Source organism: Dasypus novemcinctus, chromosome 9 (assembly GCF_030445035.2).
Source record: "Dasypus novemcinctus isolate mDasNov1 chromosome 9, mDasNov1.1.hap2, whole genome shotgun sequence".
Lineage (NCBI taxonomy): Eukaryota > Metazoa > Chordata > Mammalia > Cingulata > Dasypodidae > Dasypus > Dasypus novemcinctus.
In genome coordinates this window covers 88,537,028-88,551,212 of record NC_080681.1, presented here as the reverse complement: position 1 = coordinate 88,551,212, position 14,185 = coordinate 88,537,028, and the positions used below count along the sequence as shown (strand labels likewise).

General features: G+C 38.7%; 1 protein-coding gene across 3 annotated transcripts in view; it reads right to left on the bottom strand.

Annotated features, from left to right (window-relative positions):
* Window positions 1–14,185, bottom strand: part of EIF2B3 (eukaryotic translation initiation factor 2B subunit gamma) — a 221,529-nt gene that overhangs the window by 67,159 nt on the left and 140,185 nt on the right. For all 3 annotated transcript variants that reach the window (XM_058303694.2, XM_004461239.5, XM_058303695.2), the window contains exon 6: window positions 6,182–6,271. In XM_058303694.2, coding sequence (XP_058159677.1) covers window positions 6,182–6,271 — 90 coding nt within the window. The remainder of the gene's footprint in view (window positions 1–6,181; window positions 6,272–14,185) is intronic.

Sequence of the window (14,185 nt, the reverse complement as noted above, 5' to 3'; positions counted from 1 at the left end):
CTGGCTTATTTCATTCAACATGAGGTCTTCAAAGTTCATCCATGTTGTAGGATGTATAAGCACTTCATTTCTTCCTTTAGCTGAATGATATTCCATTGTATGAATATACTACATTTAATTTATCCATTCATCAGCTGATATGCACTTGGGTTACTTCCATCTTTTGGCAATTGTGAGTAATGCTGTAATTCTTTTGGGAATATACCTAGAGTGGAAGTGCCAGGTCATATGGTAATTCATGCTTTACTTTCTGAGGAACTGCCAAACTCTCTTCCAAAGCAGCTGTACCATTTTACATTCCCACCAACAATTGACAAATTGTTCCTATTTCTTTACATCCTTTCCAACACTTGTTATTTTCAGTTTTTAAAGTAGTAGCTTTTTTAGTGGGTATGAAATGATATATTATTGTAGTTTTAATTTGCATTTTTTAAATGACTAAAGATGTTGAGTATCTTTTCATATACTTATTGGTCATTGGAATATCTTCTTTGGAGGTATGTCTATTCACATCCTTGGCCCATTTTTTTTAATCCCCTCCCTTGTGGCTCTTTGCATGCTGTCTGCTCTCTGTGTCCATTTGCTGTACGTCCTTCTGTGTCTGTATTTATTTTATTTCCCCTCCACCCTTTGCAGCTTGCTTGCTGTCTGCTCTCTATGTCCATTCGCTGTGTGTTCTTCTGTGTTTTTCTTTTTTGATTGTCTCCCCTTTTTTTTTCGTTGCATCTACCTTGCTGAGTCGGTTCTCCGTGGCACCTGCGGGCTGGGCAGTGCTCTGCGCTGCCTGTGGCATTTTTAAGTTGGGTTTTCTTTTTGTTGTTGTGTTGCAGGAGTTCTTTATTCCAGATATTAAACTCTTATTGGGAGGAGAGAGTACAAGGAAAGATGTACAGCATCCAGGGAAGAGCAGGAGGAAGAGGCTGATAAATTATGGTAAAGAGTAAACTGTTCTCCCTGCCTTAAGGCTACTGGTGCCTGTTCTCCACTCTCAAGGCAGTCTGTTGAGAGGGTTCAGTCCCTGGCTAGCTTGCTGGTGACAGAAAGGGACATAAAAACCTTCTTTCCCAAGAACAGGGGTGGGCATGGCCTAACACTGATTTTGATTAGTGAATTCAGAATGCTGGGGACCCAGCTCTGAGGACAGCTATTGTTTCAATCTCTCCTGGACAAAGGCAGTGGCAGCCATTGTTTCAACCCTCCCTGGACAGGGGTGGAGGTAGAGATTTGAAGATACAATACTTCCTTAGGGTTGCAGAAAGCAGCTATCTGAAGAGCTGCATTTGCTAGGCAGGCTAAGAAGGCTCAGCTTTGGGAAGCCATTGGAGAAGTTTTTGGTGCCTTTCCTGACTTCTCCCCAGGACTCTTTGGAACTGGTGTCCACTGCCTTCATTGGTTCCTGGTTCTGCTTTGGCTGGGAAAGACTGACCTGGGAAATCCTCTCCATTGTGCCCTCCTCCAAGAATTTGCCCTCCAGGTAAAAGCAGTTTGAGACAACAAAAGGAGTATAAGAAACTATAGAGGCAGACAGTATAGGACAAAGGCCTGTTGGTTTCAAACACCTGGGAGAGGGAGGCCTGTCTCCTAGGAAACAGAGGGGACAACAAAACTCCTGTAAACAGGGGAACTCTAAAACAACAAACAAGTAAAAGCCCAGGACAAGTCAGAAGCTCAGGAAGACAAGAAAAACCCTGCGCACTGCATTTGCTTTGGGTAGACTTTCCTGATAGGAGGGCTGAAGCTCAAGAAAATCTGTCTTATAACCAATTGGGTGCAGAACCAAGAAACAGACATCTCAGGGAATAAACCCCAGAGTTAACATTTGAAAATATTAAAATGTACAATGTGCAGGCAGTTTCCTCCAGCCCTGGGTGGTGGCCACAGCTAGGCTTTGGCTGCCAGAGAAAATGCCCATTGCTGGAAATGTCAGAGCCCTCATTACTTACTCTGTCCCACTTGGGACCTTTATACACTTTGCTCAGAAAAGGTGGAACCTTCGTACTCAATGTCAAGTTTTTGTTACAGGTTAGTTTTTCTGTAAGACCTTTTTGAACCAATCAGTAAGTTCCAGGTTTTGTTTAATTCTATTAAAATTTAGCCCTAAATGACAAGCCTTCTTGAAGCCTTATTTTTCAAAAGTCCCTATTCTTGCTAATTAAGAGTTGCCAGAATATCCTTTGAATTAAGTTGCATTGTATTATGAATACTAAGCACTAAACTGTTTTAAAGACCTTAGTCAAGTTTCTATGTTAGGAAATGTGGGTACTTTCTAACTAGTTTTCAGGTATGTAAAGCCTGTAAGCATAGCCTCCTTAATGAAATGTTGCCATTTAATGCATTCAATAATTTATCAATCCATGTTCATTGCATACCATTGTACTATGTATCATAAAGGAATGAGTATAACAACTCAACTCTTTGGATCAATCTTTTTTATTTTGTAGTGAATTTTCTTTCTTTTTTTATTTTTATTTTTTTAAAGATTTATTTTTTTTATTTCTCTCCCCTTTCCCCCCGTCCCCGTTTTCTGCTCTGTGTCTATCTGCTGTATGTTTCTCAGCTTCCGCTTGTATTATCAGGTGGCACTGGGAAACGGTGCCACTCCTGGGCGGGCTGCGCTTTTTTCACAAGGGGCAGCTCTCCTTGTGGGGTGCACTCCTTGCACATGGGGCTCACCTATGCGGGGGACAAGAAGTGGCATAGCACTCCTTGCATGCGGCAGTACTGCGCATGGGCCAGCTCACCACATGGGTCAGGAGTCTGGGGTATAGAACTCTGGACCCTCCATATGGTAGATGGATGCTCTATCAGTTGAGTCACATCCACTTCCCCTTTCTTTTTTAATAAGTTTGTTTAATTAGCTTTTGCTGAGATTTTGAACAGAAATCTGATACCTGTGTTTCCTCTAATGAAGTATTCTGTTTTTAGTGAAGTGGTGAGTGTACTGGGTTGGAGCATGTCATTAATGGATGAAGACAGTATTTCGACAAAATGTGAAGTGGAGATTAATTTAATTTGCACTACATCATATACAGAATAATTAAACTGAATAAAAGTATCATGCATACATTTTTAAAATGTTAATTTCTGTCAAATGCAGTAGATTATGAAAAAAGGTCAGTATTATCAGTAAGTGCTTCTCTTAAGCTTTTCCTTTCTTTTGCACCCACAATCCCTCCCAAAACTGGACATTTAATTTTCACAGTTGCTAACTTGAATTTAGTAAGTGCTTTCCTTTACAACACTTTCTTAATGAGCAATAACAAGCAAAATTTTATAATACAATCTTATTGTATTATATATATACAAAATATATACAAAATATATTATATATACAAAATTATATAATACAATCTTATTGTATTATAAAATCTTTGATAATTCATTAGAATTTTGCTATTTTGCAGATTAGCGAAAGTTCCTAATGTTACTTTATTCAAAGCTGATATGTGCTTTCCTTCGTAACTAGGTATAAAAACCATGTGTTGCAGCTTTATAGTAATTAAAATATTTTAGATATTCTTAAAGTCTGACCCTCTTTTCTTTAAAAAAGATTTTTTATTTATTTATTTACTTACTTACTTATTTCTCCCTACCTCCTTGTTGCTTGCACTTGCTGTGTGCTGTGAAATTTTTTTAAAGGAGGCAACAGGAACCAAACCTGGGACCTCCCATTTGGGAGGGAGGCGCCTAATTGCTGAGTCACCTCCGTTTCCTGCTTTGTTGCGTCTCTCATTATGTTTTTCTTCTTGTGTTTCTCGTTGTGTTGTCTTGCTATATCAGCTTGCTGTGCCTGTCCGTTGCGCCAGCTTGCTGTCTTGCTTGTCTTAAACTTTAGAAGGTACTGGGAACCTCTGCTCTGTTCTTTGTTGTGTTTCTTGTGTCAGCTCACCATGTCTGCCTGCTGCACCAGATCACTGTCTTCTTTAGGAGGCACTGGGAACTGAACCAAGGACCTCTCATGTGGTAGGTAGGAGCTGAATCGCTTGAGCCACATCCATTTCCCTATAATTGTTTTAATGTACTGTTGGATACAGTTTGCCTGTATTTTGTTGAGGATTTTTGCATCTCTATTTTTAAGGGATGTTGGTCTGTAATTTTGTTCTTCTACTATCTTTATTTGGCTTGGTATCATGGTAATGCTTGCCTCATAGGAATAATCCCTCCTCTTTCTCTTTTTGGAAGAGTTTAAGAAAGATGGTATTAAATCTTTAAATACTTGGTAGAATTCAGCAGTGAAACCATCTGGTCCTAGACTTTTCTTTTTTGGGGGAAGATTTTAATTACTGATTCAATCTCTTTACTTGTTATAGGTCTCTTGAGATTTTCTATTTCTTCTTGCATCAGATTAGAAAATTTGTATGTTTCTAGGAATTTTAACATTTTTTTCAAGGTTTTCTAATTTGTGGGCATATAATTGCTTATAGTACCCTCGTTTGTTATAATCTTTTTGTATTTCTGTAAGGTTTGTAATAATGTCAAGAGCCCTAATCTTTTATAGACATATACTGAACTTTACAGAAGAAATTAGAACTACTTGGTTTAAAATAACTTGGGGGTGATAGTAGGGAGATGGGTGGTGGCATATATAAAACAAGATTGGCCATAAGTTGATAATTGTTGAAGCTGTATGATGGATATGTGGGAGTTCATTATATTATTTTCTCTACTTCTGGATTTGGGTGACAATTTTCATAGTAAATAGTTAAAAAGAAAAAAGTCATATCTCTACCATTGTTGCATTCCCTTCCAGCACATCAAGATCAGGGCCTATTTTACACAGCTTAGTTTTCATTTAGGCATGAAAAATAAATTCTTCAATGGTGAAGAACTAATTTTTGGAATATGGATAGCCCCACCTGGTAACAGGATCACTCTCTAGATCTGGGCAGCAAGTTTCTCTGTTATCTAAAAAGCAAGGTCTCCACAAGCCACTGTTGGAGTTTAGGCTATAAACTTCATGAGAGAAGGGTTCATGTCTGCTTATTCACCAATGATCCCGCCACTGATTGAGCACAATGCCTGGCTTATAATAGGTGCTGAACAAATATTTGTTGATCAAATGAAAGAAGACCCGCAGAATAACAAGTAAGAGAAAAGCAGGGCAATAGTGTCTGAGGAGGAGGAATAGCAAAACAATCCTTGGCAAAGTTTTCTAGGAATCCAAATGATCTATTGGCTCTACACGGGCCTTCCTTGTAGGGGCTGGGCAGGTGTTACGGGGGTGGGGTGAGACATACTTGGCACAGAGGAATGATCCCCATTCTCTTTAACATTCCTATACAAATCCAATTCATCAGTCAAGGGGAGAGCTAGGATTTAAACTCGGTTTCTCAGTTGCCCTTCTTCAGCTGGTCTGAAGGAATTTGTTGCTGTGGTACCCAGCCTGCAGCTTTTGGAAACATTCATCAGTGCTATATTCTAGGCAAAAACTTAACCAGCAATCATCAACAGAGACTAGCTGCTCTTTTAACCATTGGGTTATCGAATCTTTTCCTACCTGTTTCCCTGAAGTCTCTAGTTGTATCACCTATCAAAAATCTTTGAGGCTAAATGAAAGGAGGTTTTCTTTCGGGACACTTAAGCCCTATGGTCTACCAGTGTCTGTGAATTATGTAAGGCCCATAGTTCTGTTCTCAAAGCAATAACAGAAAAACTAACAAATTTTGCTTTTCTGCATTCATCAAAGTTCACTCAGTGAGCTGTTTTTTTCCCCCAAAATTGGAGAAAGACTTCCTCCTCTTTTTCTTCCTCTGGGGTAAGTTTCTGGCCCTTTGCTGATATGGCCTATTTATATGATAATTGCCTAGGGGAAGGACGTCTGCTTGAAGAGAAATAAGAATCAGGGAGCTGGGATCCACAAAAAGCTTTAAATTGTTACAGTGGGCAGGTAAGAAGAGCCCAGAACTGTGTAGAAAGAGGTATCATAGGTTACTGTTAGTTTTACAAAAATATTTTGCCTGAATTATTATAACACAGGCCCCCAAAATACAGGTAGGGACTCTGATACAGACAAAATAATAGTATGCTAATAACATGATTCCATTTCTAATATAAAGGTAATCACCAACTATGCTATTTATATAAACTGGTTTTCTAACATTACTGAGATTTAAAACTTTAACCAAGTTACCAACCAGTTTGTTAAGGACTGTGGGTTTGATTCTACTTCCCTCTTTCTTACCTATTTCCTACTAGGAAATCCACAACGTATTTTTTCAAGCAGTAGAGGTGGGCATCCACAAGACCTGTGTGGAAACGTATTCTAGGGTGCCTGCAAAGAGAACAAAAAAGAAGGGACTCACAATCAGGTAATATGGGTTCCATCTCATTATCAGATACTAGGCATTAGGAATTTTATAAAGGGTCAGGGCCTTGATGCTGACCCCCTACCCTCAGAAGACTAGGATGGTGGACAACAGTTTTAAATCCAGAACGTAAAGTCTTCTCTGTAGAAATCTTAGCTATATAGAAACTCTCTATAAGACCTTTAAGCATCCAAAGAAATTAAATCAAAATTGGTGAGTCATCAAATAATTGGCACTCCACCTTCGTATATTCCATCACAAACTCCAACCCAGAATTCTTATTACTAACATTTTCCCATTTCTAGCCCAAGTGTTCTGCTTCCTGCAGGCTATGCATCAGCTATGACTTCATTCACCTCCAGGCTTTAGCGCTTATTATTCTATCGTTAGAACACTTTTACCCTTCTAATCTATTCATTCATCATGACTCACCCCAGATTCACTTCCTCCAGAATTCTTTCACAGACATACTAAGGCTGTGCTCCCAAGTCTGTGCTTATTCAGATACCTTACCACAATAAGGTAACTGTCTATTTACTTGTCTCTCTTTCCCACTACACTGCAAGTTCCTATAGAGTGGAGATTCATCTTTATAGCCTTAGCACTTAGCATTGAGCCTCACACAGAATAAACATTCAATACATAAAAGGAACTTTTCCACAGTAGATGCACCATTTTGCATTCTCACTAACAAAGCATGGGAGTTCTTATTTCTCTGCATCCTTACCAGCACTTATTTTTTTCCATTTTATAAGTAATAGCCATTCTTGTCAGTGTGAGGTGATATATCATTGTTGTTGTTTTTCATTTCCCTCAAGGCTAATGATGTTGAACATTTTTAATATGCTCATTGGCCATTAATATATCTTCTTTGGAGAAATGTCTATTCAAGTCCTTTGCATATTTTTAAACCGGGTTGTTTGTCTTTTTGTTGTAGAGTTATAGGAGTTCTTTATATATTCTAGATAATAAACCCTTATCAGATATATAGTATACAAACATTTTCTTCCATTATTTAGTTGTCTTTTCACTTTCTTGATAATATACTTTGATATATAAAAGTTTTAATTTTGATGATGTCCAATTGATCTATTTTCTTTTGTTGCTTGCGCTTTTGATATAAAAGCTAAAAATATCGCTTAATACAAGATCCTGAATGTATTTCCCTATATTTTCTTTTACAAGTTTTACATTTTTAGCTTTTTTTAAAAAAATATAAATGCAGATTCCTGTGGTCCACCCCTAGAGACACTGAGTCAACAGGTTAAAGAAGGGACCTGACTCAGTTTCTCTCTTTCCACACATACATGCACAAAAGAAAAACTTCCAGCATGAAAATTTCAAATATACACAAAAGCAGAGAAAAACATAATAAATTACTGTATACCAATTGACCAGCTTCAACAATTATCAACATGTACCAAACATTTTGTTCCTGCTGTCGTATTCAGAGAGAATTCCAGACATGTTCTTTTATCTAAAAATACTACAATATGTGAGGTATACATTTCTAAATTGATAAGGACTAAAATGTAACCACTACGTCATTATCACATCTAATAAACTTAGCAACAATTTCATTATGTCATCTAATGTTCAATCCACATTCACATTTGTCTTTGTACCTATGGTTTGTTTGAATCAGGATCCAGCCAAGGTCTTACATTGCATTTGGTTATTTCATTAAAATTAAAATTCTATAAAAGTCTCCTTCTATATTTTATTTCCCTGTCAAGTCAATTTGCTCTTTTAGAGTATGCTACCTGTCTTGCAGAACATTCCATGTTCTGAATTTGGTTGACTGCTTTCTTGGGTGCCTTTTTTTTTTTTAACAGCTTTATTGAAATACAATTTTATATACCCTAAAATTCACCTATCTTACATGTAAAAGTCAATGATATTTAGAAAATTTACAGAGCTATACAACTATCACCATAATCTAGCTCTAGAATATTTTCATTAACCTAATAAGGTCTCTCATACACATTTGCAATCAATTCCCTTTATCACCTTCAGTCAGGCAATCACTAAGTTATTTCCTGTCTCTATAGATTTACCTTTTCTGGACATTTCATATAAATGGAATCATTCGAAAGGTAGTCTTTTGCATCTAGCTTCTCTCATGTAGCATAATGTTTTTGAATTTCATCCATGTTGTAGCATGTAGACATAGTTCTTTCCTTTTTATATTGCCAAATAGTATTCTATTGTATGGATATACCAATTTGTTTATGCATTCATCAGTTGTTGGGTATTTGGATTGTTTCCAGTTTTGAGTGATTATGAATAATATTGCTATCAATGTGCATGTAAAATTCTTTGTGTGGACATATATTTTCATTTCTATTGGGTAAATTCCTAGGATTGGAATTGCTTGATTGTAGGTAAAATTTAATCTTAATTTTCTAATACCCAACAAACTCTTTTCCAAGTGGTTATATATGTATTTATATTCTACCAGCAATGTATAAGAGTTCAATTTTTCTATATCCTCATAAATTTGTTATTGCCTATTTTCTTTTCATGTGCTTATTAGTCATTTGTTTATCTCCTTTGGGGATATGTCCATTCAAATCTTTTTTTAAAAAAAAGATTTATTTATTTATTTATTTCTCCCCCCACCCCCCTCCGGTTGTCTGTTCTCTGTGTCTATTTGCTGCATCTTCTTTTTTGTCCGCTTCTGTTGTCAGAGGCATGGGAATCTGTGTTTCTTTTTGTTGCATCATCTTGTTGTGTCAGCTCTCTGTGTGTGCAGCGCCATTCTTGGGCAGGCTGCATTTTCTTTTGCACTGGGCGGCTCTCCTTACAGGGCGCACTCCTTGCGCGTGGGGCTCCCCTATGCAGGAGACACCCCTGCATGGCATGGCACTCCTTGCACGCGTCAGCACTGCGAATGGGCCAGCTCCACATGGGTCAAGGAGGCCCAGGGTTTGAACCGTGGACCTCCCATGTGGTAGATGGATGCCCTAACCACTGGGCCAAGTCCGCCGCCCTCCATTCAAATCTATTGCCCATTTTGAAATTGGGTTGTCTTTTTCTTGGTAAGTTTTTATTATATTTGTGTTTTTTTTGTTTTTTTAGGAGGTAGCAAGGATTGAACCCAGGACCTTGTACATGGGAAGCAGATGCTCAATCACTGAGCTACACCTGCTCCCCTTTCTTAATGAGATTTTTTAAAAAATTAATTATTTCACCCCATCTCCTCATTGTTTGCACTTGCTATGTGCTGTGTCTTTAGGAGGTACCGGGAACTGACCCTGGGACCTCCTGATGTGGTAGGGAGGTCCCTTACCGCTTGAGTCACCTCTGTTCCCTGCTATATTTTTTAAAGATTTATTTTATTTATTTCTCTCCCCTCCTCCTCCAGTTGTCTGTTCTCTGTGTCCATTTGCTGCGTGTTCTTGTTTTTGTCCGCTTCTGTTGTTGTCACTGGTACAGGAATCAGTGTTTCTTTTAGTTGCATCATTTTGCTGTGTCAACTCTCTGTGCATGCGGCGCCATTCCTGGGCAGGCTGCGCATGGGCCAGCTCCACATGGGTCAAGGAGGCCCAAGGTTTGAACCATGGACCTCCCATGTAGTAGACAGATGCTCTATCCACTGGGCCAAGTCCGCTTCCCCCTACGTTTTTTCTTCTTGTGTCTCTCGTTATGCTATCTTATTGCATCAGCTTGCTGTGCCTGCTCAACCAGTCAGCTTGCTGTCTTGCTCGTTTTCTTTAGGAGGCACCAGGAACCTCTGTTCTCAGCTTTGTTGTGATTCTATTTGTTGCATCATCTTGTTGTGTCAGCTTGCTGTGCCTGCCTGTCATGCCAGCTTGCTGTCTTCTCTGGGAGGCACCAGGAACCAAACCATGGACCTCCCATGTGGTAGGCAGGAGCCCATTCATCTGAGCCACATCTGCTTCTCTTTTTTTTTTTTTTAATTGACTTTGTAATAGTATTACATTAAAAAAATATATATATATATGAGGTCCCATTCAACCCCACCACCCCCACCCCTCCTCTCCCCCCCCAGCAACACTCATTCCCATCATCATGACACATCCATTGCATTTGGTAAGTACATCTTTGGGCACCTCTGCACCTCATGGTCAATGGTCCACATCATGGCCCATACTCTCCCACATTCCATCCAGTGGGCCCTGGGAGGATTTAAAATGTCCGGTGATTGCCCCTGAAGCACCATCCAGGGCAGCTCCATGTCCCAAAGACACCTCCACCTCTCATCTCTTCCTGCCTTTCCCCATACCCATCAGCCACCATGTCCACTTTTCCCAATCCAATGCCACCTTTTCTATGTGGACATTGGATTGGTTGTGTCCATTGCACCTCTATGTCAAGAGGAGGCTCAGATTCCACATGGATGCTGGATGCAGTCCTCCCACTTTCAGTTGTAATCACTCTAGGCTCCATGGTGTGGTGGTTGTCCTTCTTCAACTCCATCTTAGCTGAGTGTGGTGAGTCCAATAAATCAGATTGTAGGTGCTGGAGTCTGTTGAGGCTCAGGACCTGGCTATCACATTGTCAGTCCAGAGATTCAAATCCCCTAAATATATCTTAAAGCCCAACACTAACTGCAACTCCAGCACATTAGCATGAAAGTCTTTTGAAGAGAGATCCCATCTGAGTCCAGATTCATCACACATAAACACCAGTTCCAAAGAGGGGCCATCTGACCTGGTAGTTAACCCCATCTGCCATGACCATAACTCCCATGGGTCTCTTTAGCCCTCAAAGGAACCAATACCTGGGGGTTGTATCTGCTTTATCTGTCTCTCAGACTCTGCTCAGTTGTGCGTAAGGGCAATCCTTCTGACAGCCTCCAGACTCTTTTTTAGAGACTCGTAGCCATATAAACTCATTTCTTCTTTCCATTTCCCCCTTACATTAGGTCAAACAGCATTTTAAAGTCATGTTATTTTATGTAGACAGGGATATTCTGCTGATCCGCCTTGAACCTTCCGTATAAGGTGTCATTTTCCAGTTGCATCATCAGTTGGTAGTTGATAGTGGTCCCTCGGTGCCAGGGAGGCTCATCCCCGGGTGTCATGTCCCACGCTGGGGGGAAGGCATTGCATTTACATGCTGAGTTTGGCTTTGAGACTGGCCACATTTGAGTAACATGAAGGCTGACAGGAGGAAATTCCCAGGCACAATGCTGCTCTAGGCCTTGTTCTTATTTTAGGCTTATCAGCTCACAAGCATAGTCATTAGCGTCAGGGGCTCACTGTGGAACCCTCACTCCCTCCCGGTCCCCGCCGCTGCACCTGGGAGACTGTCGCTGCTCCCCTAGGGACCACGACAGAACACCACTGGCCAGGAACCCAGTACCCCCCCTGATGTGGTTTTTAATTGTTGCCACTATGAGTATATCCAAACATTACCACATCTGCTTCTCTCTTGATGAGTTTTAAGAGTTCCTCTTTTATTTTCTTAATGGTGGCTTTTGAGTTTTTAATTGTGATAAAATAAAGGTTACCGATTTTGTCTTTTATGGATTGTGCTTCTGGTGTTGGATTTAAAAACTCTTTGCCAACCCCAAGAAGATTTTCTCTTATATTTTCTAGAATCCATTTTAATTTTTGCATGTGAGTATCATATGTTGAATACAAGTAGCCAGTATCCTTGCCTTGCTCCCAATCTTAGGGGAAAACATTCAGTCTTTCACTAATAAATATGATGTTAGCTGTAAGGTGTTTTTTTTTTTTTTTTCCTTCTTTTCTTTTTGTATTAGAGAAGTTGAAGGTTTACAGAAAAATCATACATAAAATATAGGATTCCCACACACCATCCTGCTGTTAACTCTGCATTTTGTATGGCACATTTGTTATAATTGACAAAAGCACACTTTTTAATAATTGTACCATTAACTATTGTCCATGGTTTAACTTACGGTTCACTGTGTTGTGCAGTTTCATGGATTTTTAAAAATTTTTGCTCTAGTACCATTTATATAACCTAACATTTCCCCCTTTAGTCACACTCAAATATAATTCAGTGCTGCTAATTATATTCACAATGTTGTGCTACCATCACCACTACCTATTATCTAAACTCCTCCATTATCTCAAATAGAAACTCTGTACATTTTAAGTCTTAATTCCCTATTCCCTACCTCCACCCCAACTACTTGTAACCTATATTCTAGATGCTAACTTTATGAGTTTGCTTATTCTAAATATTTCCTTTTGTGAGATCATACAAAAATTGTCCTTTTGTGTCTGACTTATTTCACTCAACATGATGTCTTCAAGGTTCATCCATGTTGATGCAATAAGAGATCTTCATTCCTTTTTACTGCTGAATAATATTCCATTGTATGTATATACCATTCTTCATTCATTCTTCAGTTGGTGGACATCTGGGTTGCTTCAATCTTGTGGCAATTGTGTAATACTGCTGCTATCAACATCAGTATGCAAATCTCTGCTGAAGTCCCTAATTTTGATTCTTTTGGGTATATAGTTAGTAGTGGGATTGCTGGACCATAAGATAATTCTATACTTAACTTTCTGAGGAACTGCCAAACTCTCTTCCATAGCAGCTGCACCATTTTACATTCCCACCGTTAATGAAGGGGTATTCCTATTCATCCACATCCTCTCCAACACTTATAATTTTCCATATTTAAAATATTAGCTATTCTAGTGGGTGTGGAATAGTATGTGCACTTCCCTAATGCCTAATGATGTTGCGCATCTTTTCATGTGCTTTTTGGCCACTTGCATCTCTTGAAATGTCTATTCAAGTCTTTTGAGTTGTTTGTCTTTTTGTTGTTCAGTTGAAGGATTTCCTTATATATTCAGGATATTAAACCTTATCGGGTATGTGGTTTCCAAATATTTTCTCCCATTGTGTAGATTGTCATTTTACTCTCAAGATAATGCCTTTGAAGTGCAAATGCTTTTAATTTTAATGAGGTGTCATTTATCTACTTTTTCTTTAGTCACTTGTGCTTTGGGTATAAAGTCTAAGAAACCATTGCCTAACACCAGGTCCTGAAGATGCTCCCCTACAATTTCTTCTAGGAATTTGATAGTTCTGGCATTCAGAGTTAGCTCTTTGGTCCATTTTGCACTGATTTTTTTATATAGAGAGCGAGGTTGGGGGTCCACCTTTTTTTTTTTTGGCAATTGGTGATCCAGTTTTCCTAGCACCACTTGTTGAAGAGACTTCTTTCCCTATTAAATGATCTTTGCCCCCTTGTCAAAAATCAGTAGGCCAAAATAAACGTGAGAGTAGGTTTCTGAATTCTCAATCAATTCCATTGTCTGTATGTCTGTATGTCTGTCCTTGTGCCAGCCATTTTGATTACTGTGGCTTTGTAATAGGTTTAAGATTGGGAAGTGTGAATCCTCCCACTTCATTCTTCTTTTTCAAGATGGCTTTGGCTATTTGAAGCCCCTTACTATTCCAAATAAATTTGATGACTGGTTTTGCTATTCCTGCAAAGAAGGCTGTTGATATTTTAATTGGAATTGAGTTGAATCTGTAAATTGCTTTTAGTAGAACTGACATCTTACCAATATCTAGTCTTCCATTCCATGTACATGGTGTAATTACATTTATTTAGGTCTTCTTTGATTTGTTTTATCAATGTTTTGTAGTTATTGGGTATAAGTCCTTTACATTCTTGGTTAGATTTATTCCTAAACATTTCATTCTTGTAGTTGTTACTGTAAATAGATTTTTTCTTGATTTCTTCTTCTAATTGTTCATTGCTACTGTATAGAAATGCTACTGATTTTTGAGTATTGATCTTGTACCTCTCCACTTTACTGATTTCACTTATTAGCTCTAAGAGTTCTGTTGTGGATTTTTCAGATTTTCTGTATAGAGAATCATGTCATCTGTAAATATGGGAAGTTTTGCTTCTTCCT